At 38.8% G+C, this 20,912-nt stretch overlaps 1 protein-coding gene across 1 annotated transcript in view; it reads right to left on the bottom strand.

Annotated features, from left to right (window-relative positions):
* Positions 1-1,818: 1,818 nt before the first annotated feature.
* LOC306888471 (neprilysin-like) overlaps positions 1,819-20,912 on the bottom strand; it is a 61,830-nt gene continuing 42,736 nt past the window's right edge. Inside the window, exons 10-23 of the mRNA XM_079446802.1 lie at positions 16,732-16,833; positions 16,484-16,620; positions 14,063-14,156; positions 13,824-13,952; positions 11,665-11,763; positions 11,364-11,441; positions 11,145-11,248; positions 10,952-11,010; positions 10,724-10,843; positions 10,502-10,635; positions 10,024-10,089; positions 9,385-9,480; positions 3,630-3,706; positions 1,819-3,508 (exon numbers count right to left, since the gene is read on the bottom strand). Coding sequence (XP_079302928.1) covers positions 3,409-3,508; positions 3,630-3,706; positions 9,385-9,480; positions 10,024-10,089; positions 10,502-10,635; positions 10,724-10,843; positions 10,952-11,010; positions 11,145-11,248; positions 11,364-11,441; positions 11,665-11,763; positions 13,824-13,952; positions 14,063-14,156; positions 16,484-16,620; positions 16,732-16,833 — 1,395 coding nt within the window. The 3' untranslated portion in view covers positions 1,819-3,408. The remainder of the gene's footprint in view (positions 3,509-3,629; positions 3,707-9,384; positions 9,481-10,023; positions 10,090-10,501; positions 10,636-10,723; positions 10,844-10,951; positions 11,011-11,144; positions 11,249-11,363; positions 11,442-11,664; positions 11,764-13,823; positions 13,953-14,062; positions 14,157-16,483; positions 16,621-16,731; positions 16,834-20,912) is intronic.

The raw sequence follows: 20,912 nt of genomic DNA, 5'->3' as shown, positions 1-20,912 counted from the left end.
AACAGGTCAAGCATATAACAATGTTTAAACGTTAAACCTAGATAAATGTGCGCTGCATCCAGTTTGTGCGGAGAATGGAAGCTAAAGCGCAGGACATGGAGGCGCCAGCACGATCAATTGCAATTGTTTTTCAATGGAAACAACTTACGCCACAATTTTTGCTCATAAAGATAAGAGTAATACATCATTCGGAACTGTAAAGGGTCTACTTTTATTTGTGTGCACTCACAATATCAACAACGTCGTGCTTTTATCTTGAACAGGATAAATATATCTGAGACATGATAAATATATCTATAGAAAGCTTTAAATGACTACTTAACGAAATAAATAAAAACAAAAAAAAAAACTATTTAATACAATCGTTATCCGTGAAGATGCACTTCTCTCTAAAGGCGCGTCTAATGAGGAGATGGCGAATCCTTACTATTTCCCCCGGACACATTCATGGTAATTACTTTTGCTGGGGCTTTTGCTTTATTGTGTGTATTTGAACGCAGAACTCTTTCAGCTGTGCTGACGGCTCGCTGCTGCTGCAGGACACGCTCTTGACAGTCGTGGCAACACGGATTCATGTTTCCACTAGAGCAGCAATTTTTTTTCATCAATAATTGATGGATGTCTAAAATATAAAGATAAGGAGAAGCCTAAAACAGGACAGAGGACCAGCCCGTGTCTGAACTATGACGTGAATATTGGCCCGAAGCCCGGCCCTAGGGACGTAAAATAGTCGGATCTGACTTTAAATTAAATTAAAAAAAAAAAAATTGGGAGCTAAAAGTGTGTTGTAACGCAAGCGTTACTGAACATGTACTGAGTAAAATATTACTGAAAATTGATTAGTAATGACTTACACTACTGCGCTACATCAAAAAGTAATACGTTACTGTAATGCATTACTTTTGTAACGCTTTACTCCCAACACTGTTTAGAATATTAGGTGGTCATGTTGATGCCCATGCAATCACAAGATGGTAAAATTACAAATAGTGGACTAAACTATTCAACCATACCAAATTGAAAAACAGCTTAAAACAAGACAGCAAACTTATTCTGTTTCAAGACTGGAAACTGAACAACTTTGAAGTAAACTTGAATTTTCTCTTTAAACTGCAATATAAATAAATAAACAAATAATAATAATAAATTAATTCTTATGTGTTAGTGTTTGTGATTTTGTACAATATGTGTGTTGTCAGGTTTTAAAATGTCAATGGCTCTGAAAAAAATGAAAGTCAATGGAAAGTCTTTATAATAAAACTAAATAAACAGATGAATACATTATGTGTTAATATCAAAACACTGAACACACAGTAGGGAGTGAAGAGGATATGGTAGACCTGCAGTTCAAGTTTCAGCTTTCACTGTAACATGTCACCAGTCAGCCAACAAATCTGTTTTTAATCAGATGGGTGGCAGGGTGAGGTATATTTAACTCATCTGCAAAGAGGCAGTAAAGATGGTGGACAGGATCTACAGGACTAATATGAAGTAAAGAGCAGCAAATCCTTAGCTTTAAGGGTCAGAAGATTTGTGAGCATGCACTGCGAAGTGCTGTACACTCCTACTTTTGCAAGGCCCCATATGGGAGTAAGCAAATCTGTCTCAGTGCAGTGTAAAGGCATTACATATGAAAAAATAAAGTGTTTCTTTTCACTGATCTGCTGATATTCTGCATTATAGTCTCCCAGGGCTTGTTTGCCTGCCAAAGAAAACGCCACAGAGGTTTTTGAGGCCTGTTTTTGTTCCTCGTTCAATACTTTTCATGAAAGAAGCAAGAGACCTTGAGAAAACAAAATGCACAACAAAGACATTTTTACATTAACAATTTATTAATAAATAAAAAAAATTCTCTTCTGAATATGCTTATAACAAAGTATCTAAATACAGGCATCTGAGGTATATTTGTCTGTGAAGTGGTTGAGATGGATTTTGGTGAACAGTATTTTATCAGAGAGGGGAAACCAGTGTGCAAAGATGTAAAATAGTAATACTGAGAAGAAAGACGCCTGGGATCAAATGGACAGAATAGAACAAATATGTAAAGAAAAAAACAGCAGCATTTTGATGTTTTTGTTGACAGCACAGAGGAGCTGTTAGACAAAACTCATTTGTTTTTAAACTTACAGTAACCCAATGCCCACAAAAAATAATATATTTTGTAATGCTAATGTAAAATACATGTAAAATTAATATGCCTGATAACTAAAAATATCACAAATATAAGCGTCTACATTTTCAAAAATGTGAAGGAAAAAAAAAAACATTAATTTGGCAGTTTGTGTCATTGCTAATGAAGATGTAATAGACATGCTGGGACCAGCATTTCAGAAACAATTATGTATAAGATATATAGATGTTTGTTTTTTTCTTTAAAAAAGCAAAGAGTAAGGATATGTGTAAAACTCTTTGGTAAAAACACTGTCTGCATTAATTGCTCTCAGTATGATTCATTTAGTCCTCCACATCATATGAAAACATTGACAGATGTTGAAAACAACAGAATTAAAAACATTTTAAGGCTTTAATTCAGTGATGCTTGACAGAATGACATTATTTGTCACATGCACACCCATTCATGCAAACATCAAGAACAGCACAATGAAAGAAAAAATACGCATTTTTATACATCTATCCATCTTGTCATGTTTGGGATTTTCAAATCAAACATTCAGCATCTGATTTATAGAAAACGTATATTGTCCCAGTTAATCTTTAATGATAATAAGCAAATCTTCGAAGAAAAAATTCAATGACACAAATTTCAAATGAATCTACATATTTTAAATTACAATGTGCTGTGTACAAATCAGATAATTTGCTAATGAGATAAATGAATACAGAGTTTAACCATTTTCTTGGAATTCACTTAAATATCTATTAACTCCCAATGGTACTATACATAATATTATTTAGCATGTTTGGGTAGCTTCATAGTTACTTGCTGAATCTAATCAAGTTGACCAGTATAAGCAGTGGATGTATACTAGTATTGTGTTAAATATGTATATACATAATGCTACTAATATCTCCAATTCACAGTTTTACTTGATTAAAATGATGTGATCATTTTTGACAGTATCGCTACATAACCTTTACTTTAGATTTGCTTTTTTTTCAGATTTACTTTACATAGTGTATAAAACAGTAAGAGTCATGAACTGAGTAATGATCTTACAAACTGTAATCAAATAAATTGGCTGATGCTTGAAGGAGTGTTCTGAGACAGCTCCCCCTCTCTATATATGGCTCAAGTGCACTGGTGGAGTTGAGCATTGTGGCCATAGCTTACACCGATGAGAACGTTTATCAGCATCTGCCATAGTGGTATAAATGTCAGCAGAGAGGTGAGAGGGTATACGGACCACGGGCCCTCAATAGAACCCTCATCTTCTGTTCCTCAAATAATCACCACACTCTGCAAATCTTCTCAGGCACCATGTTGGCGTTTTTCTGGCACTGGAAGGCTTTGGCGAATTCTGGGAAGTTCTGTAATGACCCAAGAACTCTGTACAAAGAGAAGTGGCAAAGTAGTGATTAATAATAAAATAATAATTACCACATTCTGACATGAGTCTGAAGGCATAAAACAGAAGTGCATAATTGTCAGTGAAAGAACTTTAACATACCTAAACTTCCCTGGACTGTGGACATCAGTTTTGATCGAGTTGACAGCATGCTCTGGTCTATGTGTTCCACACCAAACCTTGTAAAAAATAAAAAAGGTTGTTCAAAAAGCTTAATTAAAGCATTCCTATTAGTATTCATCACACTGGTCATATGCAGGAGTTCAGTAGAAGGTAAGTCAAGTCAATTCAAGTCAAGTCAAGTCTGCTTTATTGTCAATTCTTCCACATGTACGGTACATACATACAGAGAATTGAAATTGTGTTACTCTCAGACCCTTGGTGCATACAGTTAACATTTAAGACACTGACAGAATCAGAATCAGAATCAGAATGAGCTTTATTGGCCAAGTATGTTTACACATACAAGGAATTTGTTGTAGTGACAGAAGCTCCACAGTGCAACAGAAGGACAGTAACAGGACAGGACACAGGTAATGAAACAAAATAACAGGAAATAGCCAATGACCAATGTACAAAGCAGCAAAAAAAAAAAAAAAAAAAATACACAATATATAATATAGGCGACTATGTATGTACAGGTCAAGTATGTGCAAATTAGAAATGAGAAAATAAAATAAGTGAGTGTGGTGAATGGATAATGTATTAGTTGTGTGTTCTACGTTTATTTATTGAGTGTTCATGAGATGTATTGACTGAGGGAAGAAACTGTTCCTGTGTCTGGTCGTTCTGGTGCTCAGAGCTCTGTAGCGTCGACCAGATGGTAAAAGTTCAAAGAGGTTGTATGCTGGATGTGAGGGGTCCAGAGTGATTTTACCAGCCTTTTTGGTCACTCTGGATAAGTACAGTTCTTGGAGAGTGGGGAGGGTTGTACCAATGATTCGCTCAGCAGTCCGGACTACCCTCCGTAGTCTTCTGAGGTCAGATTTGGTAGCTGAGCTGAACCAGACAGTTATTGAGGTGCAGAGGATGGATTCAATGATGGCAGAGTAGAACTGTTTCAGTAAGTCCTGTGGCAGGTTGAACTTCCTCAGCTGGCGAAGAAAGTAAAACCTATGCTGGGCCTTCCTGACAATGGTGTCAATGTGAATATCCCACTTCAGGTCCTGAGAGATGGTGGTGCCCAGGAATCTGAATGACTCCACTGCAGTCACGGTGCTGTTCATGATGGTGAGTGGGGGGAGAGCAGGGGGGTTTCTCCTGAAGTCCACGATCATCTCCACCGTTTTGAGCGTGTTAAGCTCCAGGTTGTTGAGACTGCACCAGACAGCCAGCTCCTTAACTTCCTGTCTGTAAACAGACTCGTCACCGTCCTGGATGAGGCCGATCAGTGTGGTGTCGTCTGCGAACTTCAGGAGCTTGACAGAGGGGTCTTTAGATGTGCAGTCGTTGGTGTAGAGGGAGAAGAGCAGTGGGGAGAGTACGCAGCCCTGAGGAGCTCCAGTGCTGATGGTTCGAGTGCTGGATGTGAATTTGCCAAGCTTTACTAACTGCTGTCTGTCTGTCAGGAAGCTGTTGATCCACTGGCAGACGGAGGTGGGGACGGAGAGCTGAGTTAGTTTATTTTGAAGGGTTTCCGGGATAATGGTGTTAAAAGCAGAGCTGAAGTCCACAAACAGGATCCTCACATAAGTCCCTGGTCTGTCCAGATGCTGCAGGATGAAGTGCAGTCCCATGTTGACTGCATCATCCACAGACCTGTTTGCTCTGTAGGCAAACTGCAGGGGGTCCAGTAAGGGTCCAGTGATGTCCTTCAGATGAGCCAGAACCAGTCTTTCGAATGATTTCATGGCTACAGACGTTAGTGCCACAGGTCTGTAGTCATTAAGTCCAATAATTTTGTGTTTCTTTGGGACGGGGATGATGGTGGAGCGTTTGAAGCATGAGGGGACTTCACACAGCTCCAGTGATCTATTGAAGATCTGTGTGAAGATGGGGGCCAGCTGCTCAGCACAGATTTTTAGGCAGGCTGGTGACACACCATCTGGACCAGGTGCTTTCCTTCTTTTGTTCTTCCTGAAGACCTGGCACACATCGTCTTCGCTGATTTGAATTGTAGGTGTGGGGGAGAGAGGGGTTGCTGGAGGTGTGAATGGTTGTGTGGAGGGGTGTTCTGGGCGGGTGTGGGGTGATCGTTCAAAACGAGAAAAGAACTCTTTTAAGTCGTCTGCCAGGTGTTGATTCTCCAGAGAGCTGGGGGGTGGTGTTTTGTAGCTGGTGATGTCCTTTAGTCCTAGCCACACTGAAGCTGGATCGCTGGAAGAGAATTTGTTCCTGAGCTTGTCAGAATAATTCCTCTTTGCCACTCTGATCTCCTTTTCCAGTGTGTATTTGGCCTGTTTGTACAAGACTTTATTCCCCCACAGTAGAAGTTCAAATACAGATAAAGATGTACATACAACTATACAGATATACAAATGAGAACATTGTAGAAAAATAAAGAAAGAGATAGATACATGGCAGATAGAGTGCAAACCAGTTAAATAAAACAAAACTGTGCAGATATATGTGTATATGTATAGAGTGTATATATATATAGAGCAGCTTATCAGTCTGAGGACATTGTAGAAAAATAAAAAAGAGATAAATAAAGTGGCATAAGGCACATGGCAGAATAGATAGAGTGCAAACCAGTTAAATAAAACAAAACTGTGCAGATATATGTGTAGTGCAAGAAGAGCTTATCAGTCTGTTAAAGTGACAAAAGAATAGTCTTTTTATCAGACTATCCGAAGAGGTAGTTTGCAGTCAATGCTGGATGAGGTAGTGATCAGTCCAATGCTGCACAAGTGACAGGTGCTGGTCACAATTTTTAAGTGGGTGGGGGGGCCGGAAGGTCCTGGGGATGTGGGGGGCTGGGGGGGGGGGGGGGGGGTCGTAGTATCAGAGTTCAGTGTTGCATGGGGTAAAAGAGGGGAGGGGGGCAAGGACGGGAGGCAGTTCAGCTTCCTGACAGCCTGATGTATGAAGCTGTCCTTCAGTCTGCTGGTCCTCGCCTGGAGACTCCGCAGTCTCCTCCCTAATGGCAGCAGACTGAAGAAGCTGTGTCGGGTGGTTGGGATCACCTGCAATGCGGAGGGCTTTGCGGGTGAGACGGGTGCTGTAAATGTCCTGGAGGGAGGGGAGAGATCCAACGATCTTCTCAGCTGCTCTCACTATGCGTTGAAGTGACTAGCCCCCCATCACAGACGATTCTTGAGATTCGCCTTCGAGGGAGTGGCTTATCAATACACGGTCCTGCCCTTTGGGCTGACTCTGGCTCCCCGCACTTTTACGAAGTGCATAGACGCGGCTCTCTCCCCCCGGTTTGGTTTACAGAAGAAATGTTGTTACGACAGATAACTCCAACACAGGTTCGGGGGCTCTGTGCAATGGCAGACCGACCTTCGGCTCCTGGACGAACGGGGAAGGCCAGCTACACATCAACTGCCTCGAAATGACGGCAGTATGTTGAGCTCTTCAGGTCTTCCTGCCAGTCCTGAAGGGACACCACGTGCTAGTCCGTTCAGACAGCATGACAGTGGTGTCATACATAAATCGCCAGGATGGGCTCACCTCGAAACGCCTTTTCGAGATGGTAGAGCACCTCTTGGTATGGGCACATTTCAACCTGCGTTCACTGAGACCAGCTCATGTGCCCGGCATACTGAACCAAGGAGCAGATATGCTCTCTCGGAACAACGTCCTCTCAGAGGAGTGGATGCTCCACCCACAGACGGTTCAGAAAATCTGGCAGATCTTTGGCAGGGTAGCGGTCGACCTCTTCGCCTCCAAAGACAGCTCTCACTGCCAAACTTACTTTTCGAAGAGCGAGGACGCGTTGGCCCACGAATGACCTAACCTCCTACTGTATGCTTTTCCCCCGATCGCTCTGATTCCCCAAGTAATCAGGTGAATCAGGGAACACAAGCACAGAGTGCTTCTGGTGGCTCCACTCTGGAAGAACCATCACTGGATCTCAGAGCTATCTCAGCTGCTAATAGCGGCTCCGTGGCCCATACCCCTGAGATGGGACCTCCTCTCTCAGGCGAACGAAACGATCTGGCACCCCCAGCCCGAGCTGTGGGCCCTGCATCTATGGGCTCTCGATGGGAATCAATAGATCTCCCCAAGAATGTCTTAAGTACATCCTCAGCACTAGTAATAGGGTATTTATGACCATTGGAACGATGATCTCTGACCTCTAGGAGTTCAGTCCCTTGCCTCCTGCAGGATTCTTCCTGCTCATAATTGGTCCCTCTGAGCCTTATTGCTCAAGGCCAGTTTATATCGGTCGTTCCTCGGTCGCAGGATTGTATTTGTTCCCCATAGCGTCTAGCGACGCAGTACGAGTGAAGTATCGATAGGGAACGTACTCGGTTACTAACATAACCTCGGTTCCCTGAGATATGGGAACGAGTACTGCCATTCAGCTGCACAACTCAGGTCGTCCCTTCAATCGAATTGATCTGATTTCCTATGGCGAAGCGCCCACTTATATAGCCAGATGGCCCTGCCCCTTCTGGCAGGCTCTGGCGGGCTTTGCCTCCATAGGCTCGTGCAGCACCGCTGACGAGCCATTGGTTCGTTTTTATATTACTGCACGAACCAATGGCCGTGCAGCCACACTGCATGATTAAAAAATTATTCAGTCCTCGGAGAAAAAGGAGTTTTCCCCCATAGCGTCTAGCAACGCAGTTCTCGTTCCCGTATCTCAGGGAACCGAGGTTACGTCAGTAACCGAGTACGTTTTCTACCCGTGAAACAAAAAAACAAAAATCGAGCCAAAATATTGTTTTTTTTTTGTTTTTTTTACAAATTAAAAAAACAAAAAAACGACCGTTTTCTCATTTCTGCTTATTTAATTTCAAATTGAAAAACAAACTATCAAAACGTACATGGACCGTTTTTATTAATGCCATTAATGTTTTTGTATAGCACTAGTCAACTAAATGAATATAACAGATCAATGCACTTTTGGAAGTTGAATGCAAAGGAAATGTCATTTTGGAATTTCTGTGGTCTAGTGTGATGTTGTTCATGTTCTTGTTCATGATGAAATTTTATTTTTATTGTTGTAATTCATTTAAAGCATTAACAAGATAACCTGTTGAATTAATTTTGGGGGTGATGACTGATTGAATAGCTATTTTTTGTCCAGTACGTATATAAGATTAGTATTGACCAAGTTCAGAGGCTGTCATATGTGGATCAACTTACTTTGTTGTGTATTTTCAACAGTTTCAATATGAAAATAACTGTTATATTGATTCAATGGATTTATTGCATTTTGAAAAGAAAGAAAAACATGTCATGGATTTATTGCATTTTGGGAAAAAAAATAATAGCGTTTTGGAACCAAACTCTTCACACACACATATATATATATATATATATATATATATATATATATATATATATATATATATATATATATATATATATATATATATATATATATATATATATATATGTATGTGTGTATGAGCACCTAGATTAGTTATTCTGTTAAAACTGTCAAGTATTTGAGCCTAAGGGTTTATTGGTATTATGGGCCAGATTTACCAAACAGGACAACCTAGTGTGAGTGATTTAGGCCCAAAGAGGGTTTGCGGTGGTGCAAGCTGTTAATAAATCTGGCCTCTATGTGTTGTCATGACAATGAAGTTGTAAAATTTAATATAACTTAACATTCAACGTTAAAATAATTTGTGTGGTAATCAACATTATGCCACAAGTTCTGTCAGTTGATCTTAACTTCAGAGGTACTGAACCTGGAATATTCCTGCAAGTTCTCAGTTATAATTAAGTGTTTCACCTGTGCAAAGTTAAGGAAAAAGAGTTGCTCGTGACTGAGGTCAATTCCAGGCAGAGGAGCTTCTTTTCCATGGGTTTTCACATAGTTCTGGTAGGCCTGAAAAAATAAGCACAGTGATTCTGATGAATCTTGGGAAGCACTTACTGAAAACAAACTCTTGTCTCTCAAATGTCAAAACAATAATTAGCATCAGACATCAAGTTTTATCTCACAGCCAAATGCCTTCTGAAGACAGATTTGGGATTATATATTATATACTGTTGACTATATTTGATGGCTCAGTGAGGCCGAGTATTAAACACACTGAACTGTAGTCCATGAGCAATTTTCTCCCCCTTTGGCTTTTCTAAGAATCCAAACTATTAAGCCGATTCCCTCTGTCATCACAGTCTGACAGAAATCCATCCACGTTGGAACAAACTGAGCTGCCCTCTCTGCTAAGCATATGAGTATCTATCATCATGTTTTTTTTTTCTTTTCTTTTGACTGCAAAGACTTGAATTATGATCACATTTCAAAATGGTTGAGATTTTGTCCCCTTTTGGAAGTGAGAAAGCATATTAAACTAAACCATTTATTCTAGCAGGAAAAAGGGATGTCAAAAGAGCTGCAGTGAAGGCTAAGTTGCCCTCTCTTTACTTGATAAGACTGGCGAATGCCCCCGTTGTCAGCAATGTTCTCCCCAAGGGTATTATTCCCATTTAACTGTTCACACAAAGGACAGAAGAGAGGGGGAAAAAAGAAGAAAGGGGATGGAAAATGAGACAGTAATTTAGATGTCTTTCTACATCTCTAAAAAATAACAGCTTATTCTAGTTACAGGAAAACTAATTGTGTAACTAATAAGGTCCAAATTGCTGTCAGAAACTCACAGATACCAATGATATGAAAGTCACATATGGTAAAAAAAAAAAAACAACAACAACAACCTAGCACAGTAGGGTAGATAGAACTATTATTTTCTGTTAAATAATGTTTTCTAAATGGTTTAAGATGGCAAGATTTATTTGACTGCACATCATGTACTACATAACTATCATATTTGTAATAAAAAATATATATATAATGTAAAAGAAATGGAATTTTAAAAATGTTATTTTAGACAGTTATTGGATACATTTTGTCCATTCGCCAAATTCCAAGAGTAGCTTCCATACTGGTCCACAATGCATTTGGAAAGCTCATGGAATTTCTGAGTTGAAGATGGAGTCCACCAGTCTTTGAGGTCACCATCTTTATCAAAATTACGTCCTGAACAAGGAAATAAATGTGAAAAATGAACCTTGCAACACCGTTATGTGAAACAATATGTAACAGAGATCTGTTTGGAGTCTGATACCATTGTCATCAAAACCGTGAGTGATCTCATGCCCAATGACCATCCCAATGCCTCCATAGTTCAGAGACCAGGGCTGGCCTTTACCAAAGAATGGTGGCTGAAGTATACCTGCAGGAAATACTTAGAGAAAGCAGATAATTCAAATGAATACTTCATTAGTTAGACAAAGCAGAATGTAATTATTATTATTTTAGTTACTGCTACATTGTGTAAATCTGATTCAAATACCTATTTGGTTTCTGCTAGATGAGTAGAATGCATTGACAACAGCAGCTCCTGTGATCCACCTTGAATTAAAGATGCATACCACTTTAATATTTAATTAGAGCTCTTTATTCGTTAGGGTTTTATGACAGTTACTAAAAATGGAAACACTATTTTAGAGCACAGTTATACATTTGTATATCTTATGAGTTCTTACTCTTCTTTTTTCACTTTGATTCTCAGTTTCTTTAGGCGTTTCTTCTGACCAAACTCCAAGTTCTTTAGAATGTTCTCAAAATATTCTTCTGCACTGTAACTTAACTAATAAGAAAATTGAAGATTTGCACAACAGATTAATTTTATTATTATTATTTCAGTTAACGTGATCTTTTTGAACTCCTCCTGACTCCTGACCCTTCATCTTGTAGGCACTCACATCTTGGTATTCCTGGTCCAAGCATGTGTTGTTCATGATATTTTCTGAGAAACCAATTCTTTCTCTGATTGCTCGTGCCTGTAGTGAAGAAGAGTAAAGAAATTGTATTTTTAATATGTGTCTTTGGTAGAGCAAAAAGTCGATTAAAAAGCAAACTCTTTATTTCTTTAGTCAAGAAAAGATTTATATGGAATGAACTTTCAAAGATACTTTTAGTCATGTCCTGGCATTTTTGATCAGCAGTGATTGTGCAATATCATTAACCTTTAACTTGAAACACAGATTTAAAAATAAACCTCACCTTCTCCTCTGCAGCTTTCTTAGTTTCAGCATCCATCCAGGCTAGATCGTCCAGATTACTCACAAATACCTCTCTGATGTTAGTGATCATCTCATCCATCTGTAAAAATCACAGAGAAGGACATCATCAGACACCATTTCTCCACAGAAATTCCATACACATTCCGGTTGGGAATTGTTTAGTAGGTTGTGTTCATACTGTTCCTTCTTGGGATGAACAGGCATTATTCAGCAAATCTAGTATAAATTAGCTACTAGAAGATGTTGTGATACAATGAAAATTTGCAAATGGACTAAAGTACTTTTTCATGTTTACATTAAAAATGTAGGCTTTCAAGGACTTTTGTACAAGACCAAGTGTCAGTGTGGTTTAGATATGCAGCTAGTATGCAAGTCAAGATCCACAACAAACATGATTAGAAAGTCTATCGGGGGAAAAAAATTAAAATGTCCTAACCTTTCTAAAAACAATTCTGAATGGTTTTATGTTCTTTATTACCTATTTAAAAACAATGACCTGTGCAAATACCAAAACTGCATCTATTCTGTTTATGCTTGACAATGATAAAGTAATGGAAAATTGGAAAAATAATCAACTGTCTAGAAAGCATGTTCACACACTGCATGATGGATTTGTTTTAACTGGAACTTACAAGATATATTGTTCTCTCATTTATAAAACTGGCAGACTGAGAGACCACTGATTGACCACTGAGATGTTCACTGAATGTTGTTCTCTGACAGATAGACAGTGCTGGATAAGGCTAATTATTGACATATGGCTTGATGTGAATATCTGTAACATTATCCTGGTTACCTCAAACCCACTGGCACGACATTGATGTGAGGAATGATTTATGGGTGGGCCTTGTATGTGTCACCTGATCATGGACAAGCACCCACAATGCTGACACTTGCTGTTATGCATGTGTTTTTGTAGGCGAGTATAGTCGTAAACCCATAAGCTGCTGACATGTGCCAAAAAAAATAATAATAATGTCATCAAGCAATCTGATATTCATCAATCTACACAGCACATCCTGTACATGAAATTATTGTACATGAGGCTATTACATTACATTGTCAATTCAAATATAAAAAATACCAATCTTCCTATCAGGACTCCTTTCAGGAAAATGAAGAGCATTCTACAATTAAAGTGTTTCTTTAGCTACAGCCACTTTTACATAGCAGGGGTGTATAAAAACTTTTATTTTTTAAATGATGTTTTATTAACAAAGTTCGGGAGGAGCACATTCCGATAATTAACTTAATTAACACGAGAGGAGAACACTCAGTAACCAACCCAGTTAACAAGATAAGACGCGTGTATATATACACAGCAGACTTACCTCTGTTCATTGGCAGTTCATTGGCAGTTGGGCCAAAATTCTGAGCTCGGAGCCCTCCCCTCGGACAGCACTCCAAATATGCATAAACTTTATTCTAATTATTATATGTAAGTGTGAACTTGTGAAATGGTTTTTATAAATTTTCAAAAACTTGGCTGAACCATAGTTGTACGTTTTATCAAATTTTAGTGTACTTGTTTAGGGAAGTCACTTAAGAGCAAATGAGATTAAATTCATGCGAAATATGAGGCAAAAATATAAATTGTGAGCAGAATATTTATATTGATTATCATTTCCAGTTAGGTTGTGATTGTAAATATTTTATATTATTTAGGTTACAAATATTGTTACAAAGCATTATTCTAGTGTTTAAAATGTCATTTCCACAAAAACTGTTGAACAGACATAAAACACACAGGTTGAGATGCGATGGAATTGTTAATGTTAGGGTTTTGCAAAAATATATGCATGTATGGTTGCTGTTCGACAATGATAGCAGAAAAATGAAATTATAAAAAAAAAAAAAACATTTTTGAAGAACATATTTGAAGAAACTGTGCAGGGTGCTGCCATGTACATGTGGTGGGCTTGAGGTCAGGAGAGTCCAGTGATTAATGGAGTGTTAGATATTGTGTTTTATGACAGGTGGTACTGGTGCAATGCTCAGCTGTTCTTACATGCATACGAGAAAATGGATCCGATTCAGATCATCCCACACAGGACTCAAGCATATGTACAAACACGCACAAGCACATTTTCAAGAGCCATTATAGGACCCCTACAGGCATATACTGTATACACAACTCACCATGTCTTTGCTATCTCCTGCAAAGGCTTCCTCCACATACAGTCTCCCCACAGCATTCTCCATATTGTTGTTCACATAGATGGCACACTGTCTCCAAACTGCTGGTTCAGACGTGGTCCCATAGATAGCCTGAGAGGGGTGGTAGCAAGATTATAAATGTGTATAAATTATGCCTGTTAATTCACAGTTTGAAGGGAGTTTTTTTTATTATTATTATTATTATTGGTTTTGCTCTTTACCTTTCTGAATGCTTTCCTTGTCTCCCTGTATGTCCTGCTCAAACCAACCACCAGATTCATAATGAAACGCCACACCATGTAGTTCTGAACGTCCCTGCACATACAATCACAGGATGATTTATACTGTATGTACAGTCATGTGAAAAAAAAAGTGCATCCCATGGAAATTGCTTTTTTGACATTTTGTTAAGCAATTTCAAAAGCATTTGACACATTTTGAAACAGTGCATATTAATGAAATTTATACACCCTAACAAATTACACATTAAATTGACATTTTGTAAAAAATTAAAATAAAAAAATAAAAAAAACATTCACAATTTAAATTGAAATTCAGCTTAAATCATGTCAGTCACATGGAAAAAGTAAGTAGACTCAGTAAGTGTAAAAAAATTTCATTAAATAATAATAATAGGTAAATTAGACTCAGATGGCAGTCAAGACTGGGTGTCAGTGATTCAAACCTGCTTAATGCAGGTGGAACCTGTCTTATTTAAACCTCTCATATGTCATATACATATGAGAGGTGTGGTGTTCCCTTTGCTATTGAGTTGTGTGGTGTCATCATGCCACAATCTCAAGAGTTCTGCAAGGTCTTCAGAAAAAATTCCTCGAAAGGGACATTTTCACATTATTTTAAATACATCATTCCACTATAACAAAATAATGTCTAAGTTGCTCACATATTAAAAGTAGAAATATTTATTAACAATAAGTTCAGAAGTTTAGGGTCAGTACTCCCCCCCGCCCTTTTTTTAAAATTAATTAATATTTTTATTCAGCAAGGACATGTAGAATTGATAAAAAGCGATAGTAAAGACTTGGCCTACATTGTTACAAAAGATTTCTATTTTGAATAAATGCTGTTCTTTTTAACTTTTTATTCATCAAAGAATCCTGAAAAATGTATCACAGGTGTCAAACAAGTATTAAGCAGTTGTTTCCAACATTGATAATAAACCAGCATATTAATGATTTTGATAAAAATGTTGTAATGATCTTTTTAACATGATATAATGTTTGTTACCAGGAATTTTTATTTTGTACACATTTTACCTATCTGTGCACTCATAATCCTTTATTAAAAATATCCATGTCCCCTCAACCTCACAACGGCATCTCTGATGATGTGCATGCTGGGCAATAGGGTTTTACAATAGCCAGACGAGTTTCAAAGTTTCCCCTCAAGCAACCTGTCACAAAACTGCATGAATCATGGGCAGTGGTTCTCTAGTTCTTGGCACGTTTTGCAAGGAACTATATTAGAAGAGAAAATTTAGGGATTAAGTATCATTTTATGGCCGTTTCTCAAACGGAAGGCTGCAGCCTCTGGAGGTCGCATTTGTAGACTGCATACGTCATAAAGAAGATCTTATTTTAGAATATTAATAGTTATAAATTTGACCATTATTCTTAGTTAAGAGTAAATTTTTGTAATATGCCTATGACTCGCGAATGTAATGCTCAGTTAACTGAAATAAACCAGGCTTGAAGACGTATACAGCCTACAAATGCGACCTCCAGAGAATGCAGCCTTCTGTTTGAGAAATGGCCTATATTTTTCAGTAAAGGGCTATGGGCACTCGGTTAGAAAAAAGCTATTCTTTATGTCAGTTATGAGTCATTTTTCCTATTTGTTCATTAAAGTGAAGTGACATGTGGCCAAGTATGGTGTTCCATACTCGGAATTTGTGCTCTGCATTTAGCCCATCCAAGTGCACACACACACAGCAGTGAACACACACCCGGAGCAGTGGGCAGCCAATGCTGCGGCATCCAGGGAGCAGTTGGGGGTTCGGTGCCTTGCTCAAGGGTCTCACCTCAGTCGTGGTATTGAAGGTGGAGAGAGCACTGGTTATTCACTCTCCCCACCGACAATTCCTGCCGGACCTAAGACTCGAACCCACAACCTTCATGTTACAAGTCCAATTCTCTATCCATTAGGCCACGACTACTTTATATAGGCCACGACTGATTATATACATTGCGTACTTCAGTACTTCAGTAAAGTAATAAAAAAGATTTAGTCCCACATTAAATAAATAAAAAAAAAGAATTAATTACGTGAAACATATACATTTAATTAATTTGACCTAAACAAACTAAACTGTGTTGACTGAACTGAAAAGATATACATTGAATGAACTAAATTAATTTAATATATTAAAAATTATCTGAATTTCCATTTCATTTTGACTTTTTTCAAGCTAAGGGCATTTCATTCTGGGATCTCACACAGTGTATTCTACACGTTTTTAAAAGGTAGTAGGCCATATACAGTATATACCATGTATACAGAAAATGCGAGCACCTTATGATTATTGTACACTAGAAAAATAATATGAGAATTATGGTAGTGTTCTATAGCAACATTAATAACACATTCTAAAGCACTAGACAGAAGATTGCATGTGAAATCACCTCTTTGTGTACTTGGCAAGGACAAGGTTGAGCCTCTTAAAATAGTTTGGGGCATACACAATAACCTCCTCACTGTCTGTAATGGGAATGCCAACTGTGTCCATGATCTTATTAGTGAAGAGCGTCCAGTTGAACACCTGAATAGGAGCAGTGTAGAACTAAATGAAAATTCATCATTTCATTGCAGTTTTTATGAGGATAAGATAATAATACTCTTCACTGCATGGGAGGTAAGAATTTTTCTTTACCCTGGAATCAAACTCCAGAGTGAAGTTGTTGTTCAGGGTCTCCAGAGGCATCTTGTTGTAAAGTAGAACCGGGTTGTTTCTGTCCTCTGGTGTGTCTGTTGCCTGTAAAGACAAGGAGAGCATGAGACTGCAAAAAGCGTGACACCATTTCATAGGATGTGAGAAGGAGATTAAGCAGCTTTTTGTCCAGTTATTTCAGTCTCTTCAATTTATACGTACAGCAGCCCAATCCCCTAATACTAGGGGTGTAACGGTACATGAATTCATACCGAACCGTTTCGGTATGGGTCTTTAATTTGGTTCGGGTAGCATTTGTACCGAACAAATGCAGTATTTTATTTTCGTTTTTCAGGAAATTCAAATAATGAATAGCTTTTTGACAGTCTTTGATGTGGCATGACAAATCGCTTTATATACGGCTCGGAGAGCCGCTTCTGGGACGGTTCAGAAACCTGCTGGTATAAACCCAACACAAGCACTGACTAGAGCGGCCGTGATCAGCTCCGGATCCCGTGTCTGAGCCGTGACGCGCCGCAGACTTGTGCAGAGCGGACCACGAGTGAACACGATCATTCCTTCCTCAGCAAGTCATCAGTGTCCACAGCTCGTTGGTTACTAGAGAAATTAGGTCTAAAGATGAGCATTTTGCGAAATATTACACCATATACTCATTATATTTTACTAAACCTGTTTTTTTTTGTAATTATTAAATATATAATTTATATAATTATATATTTAATAATTATTATAACTATATAATTATTACTGTCTTAATTATTTAATGTATGTTTAAATTAATCCTTTATGAAACATGCTGTGACAGCCAGTGTGTAATTGAAATTTTATTATTTATAAGATTTCAATTAAAAACTGCATCCTGTGCAATTTACATGTTTGCATACAATTTTTTTTTTTTTAATTGAGTGTTGATCATTTATTTAACAGTAAATAGTAATTCAATTTAAGTTTGGGTTAAGTTGTTAGGCCTAATTGTAACCTTATAATGTAAAAGGGCTTCCTATAGTTTTAAGCATAAGCTGAAGTACATTTTATCACTAAGAATATTGTAATTCAATAACTCAATGTATTTAAAGAAAGAGCAAATTGTTCAGGAACCACTGTTTATTAAAAAAATTAATTTAAAAAAATTTAATTTAAAAAAAGTTTAGTTTTTCCCCCTGCTGTACCGAAATCATACCGAACCGTGACATTAAAACCAAGGTACGTACCGAACTGTCATATTTGTGTACCGTTACACCCCTACCTAATACTGTAATATTCTTTTTGAAATTTTTGAAACTGTTTGAAATGCCATTGCCTCTAGAGTACATAACTTTGCAGTGCAAAGTCCTCTCATCATCAAGGCCTTTCGCAGCGCAAGCGCCGATCTAAACGGTGTCTAACATGCCGTCTTTCTGTGCAAAAGCTGATGTAACCTTGGCATGACAGAGTCGTGCCCTCTGTCAGCGCAGACCGCCAAGCTGCCCTGTCTCCGCAATATGATGCCATTGGTCAGGGTTGATGTTAAAGATATTCATGTCCCGCTTGACAACATCCTTAAAGCGGAGCTTGGGTCGGCCACGAGGGTGGTGTCCAACAGATAATTCCCCATAGAAGATGGACTTTGGGATACGTTCATCCGGCATACGACGCACATGGCCGATCCATCTAAGACGTCTCCTCCAGATTGCGGTGTACATGTCACTGCTGTTAGTGAGCTTCAGCACGGTGGTGTTCGGGACCCGATCCTGCCATGACAGGCCAAGGATCTGTCGTAGACAACGGAAGTGAAAAGCATTAGCTTGTGTTCCTCCCGCCGGTATGTAGGCCACGTTTCGCTTCCATATAGTAAAACAGAGAGCACACAGGATCCATATACGCGCACCTTTACTTTGAGAGAAAGGTGGCTGTTGTTCCAGACACGAGACTGAAGTCGCCCAAAGGTTGTTGAGGCACGACCGATCCTGGTATTCAGTTCAGCATCAAGGCTGTTGTTTGCTGTCAGAGTTGAGCCAAGATAGACAAATTTCTCGACAACCGACAGCACTGTGCCATTGATGGTGACATGAGGGGGAGCAGGAACGTTCTGAGCCATCACCACTGTCTTACTGATGCTTATGGTGAGTCCAAACTCTGTACAGGCAGCGGCAAAAGAATTGCACATCTCCTGAATTTCTTATTCAGTGTGAGCCACGAAGGCAGCGTCGTCTGCGTAGAGCAACTCGCGCACAAGGACGCACTTCACCCTGGTTCTGGCCCTCACACGAGCCAGGCTGAAGAAGTTGCCATCACACCTGGTGTGCAGCAGAACCCCACCTGGATCCGGAAACACCCGTCGCAGCACAGCCGCAGATGCCAAACAAGGTGGGAGCGAGGACACACCCCTGCTTTACTCCACAGCAGACATCAAACTCGTTTGAGCGGGCACTGTTGAACTGTACGGTTGCCCGCATCCGATCATGGAAACCTTGGAGTATTGCCGAAAGAGTTGCCGGACAACCGAGTCGCTGCAGAACGTGGAAGAGACCAGAGCGACTCACATAATTGAAAGCCTTAGTCAGATCGACAAACACCATGTACAATGGGCGTTGCTGTTCCACACACTTACTATGAGCATGAGTATGAGCATTTTTTGTCAAGGGAAAGGTCTCGAAAGCAGTGTGAGTCTGACTCAAGCTCCAACACAAATTACTAGGCCTGTAATCCATACTGTGTAAACTAAACAGGAATGACCTCACTATCATAAAAGGTAAAAACATCACCAACATTGGGGAAAACATAGCAGAGATATTTACCAATGTTAAGCTGTGTAACCACTCTAGCAAACAGTCTCAGTGTGGAGCACGAAAACAATATATGGGTTAAACAAAGAAACATACTGTTTCTTGGCCAATGAATGTACTATAAAGTTTCAACTCCCAAGTATTTTCCATATTTAGCAAAAAAAGATATTAAACATTAAATCCTCTTAATCAGAAACGGATATCCACATACCTTAGGCCATGTAGTGAACAATATAAATATGTTAATACATGTGCATACAATTAAATCAATACAAATCAAGCAATACAAGACTAGAAACAAGACTGAAAAACAACTAAAGAAAATATTACAAGTAAAAATATGCTAGATTACTAAATGATCAAAACAAAACAAAAAACAAAAGGGAAAACAAGAGCAAAAACTTCAGGAAGGATATTGCTATGGGTGTCTGGTATGTAAAGCAAAGAGCATGACGAAGGAGTATAAAAGGAGTTATTTTAATCATTCACGGACTGAGAAGAGCACAACCAAACGTAAATCCAAAATAATAGCAGACAAAGGAACATGGGAGAACACAGGCTTTAAATACTAAACTTAATCATCGGAAAACAGAAACAGGTGAGGAGCTAATTAACTAATCAGGAAAACTAGGTCAACGGAAGACATGGAAAAACACAACTAAAACAGAACAACATGTAAAAGATACACAATCAGCAAATAACAGGACAAGACTGGAATATAGAGCAGCGAGTCAGAAACTATCTCTATGCACAAGAGGAAAAACAGCACAATATAAAGGGAAGAAAGTACATGAGGGCCAGGTGAGCACAATTAAAGGGATAGTTCACCCAAAAATGAAAATTCTGTCATTACTTACTCACCCTGATGTTCCAAACCCGTAAGACCTCCGTTCATCTTCGGAACACAAATTAAGATATTTCTGATGGAATCTGAGAGCTCTCAGACCCTTCATAGACAGCAAGGGTCCTTACACGATCAAGGTCCAGAAACGTTGCAAGGAGATTTTAAAATAATCCATGTGACATCAGGGGTTCAACCGTAATTTTACGAAGCTACAAGAATACTTTTTGTGCGCAGAAGAAAAAAAAAAAGACTTTATTCAAATGTGTCTCCTCCGCATCACCCTAGCGCCATTTTGGAGAATATCCGCTGGAAATAACCAGTAAAGTCACCAAGGTCACAAGACTTTCTGGAGTTTTCTTTGTTCGCTATCTGTTAACCATTTGCTTAAGTAACGCATTGGTGAGAACAGAATAGTAAAAGGACATTGACAGGTGAAGACAACCAAATCACACTGCCATTGTTACATTGCAACGTACAGCTCATCAGAAGCTAGGGAAATATGGAGTCACACAGTGAGAAGAAAGATGTGTCCCAAGCCTTTGAAATTAAATTGC

The sequence above is a fragment of the Barbus barbus genome (assembly GCF_936440315.1).
Source record: "Barbus barbus genome assembly, chromosome: 22".
Lineage (NCBI taxonomy): Eukaryota > Metazoa > Chordata > Actinopteri > Cypriniformes > Cyprinidae > Barbus > Barbus barbus.
Note: the sequence above shows the minus strand (reverse complement) of the source record. Positions and strands in the feature narration are given on the sequence as shown.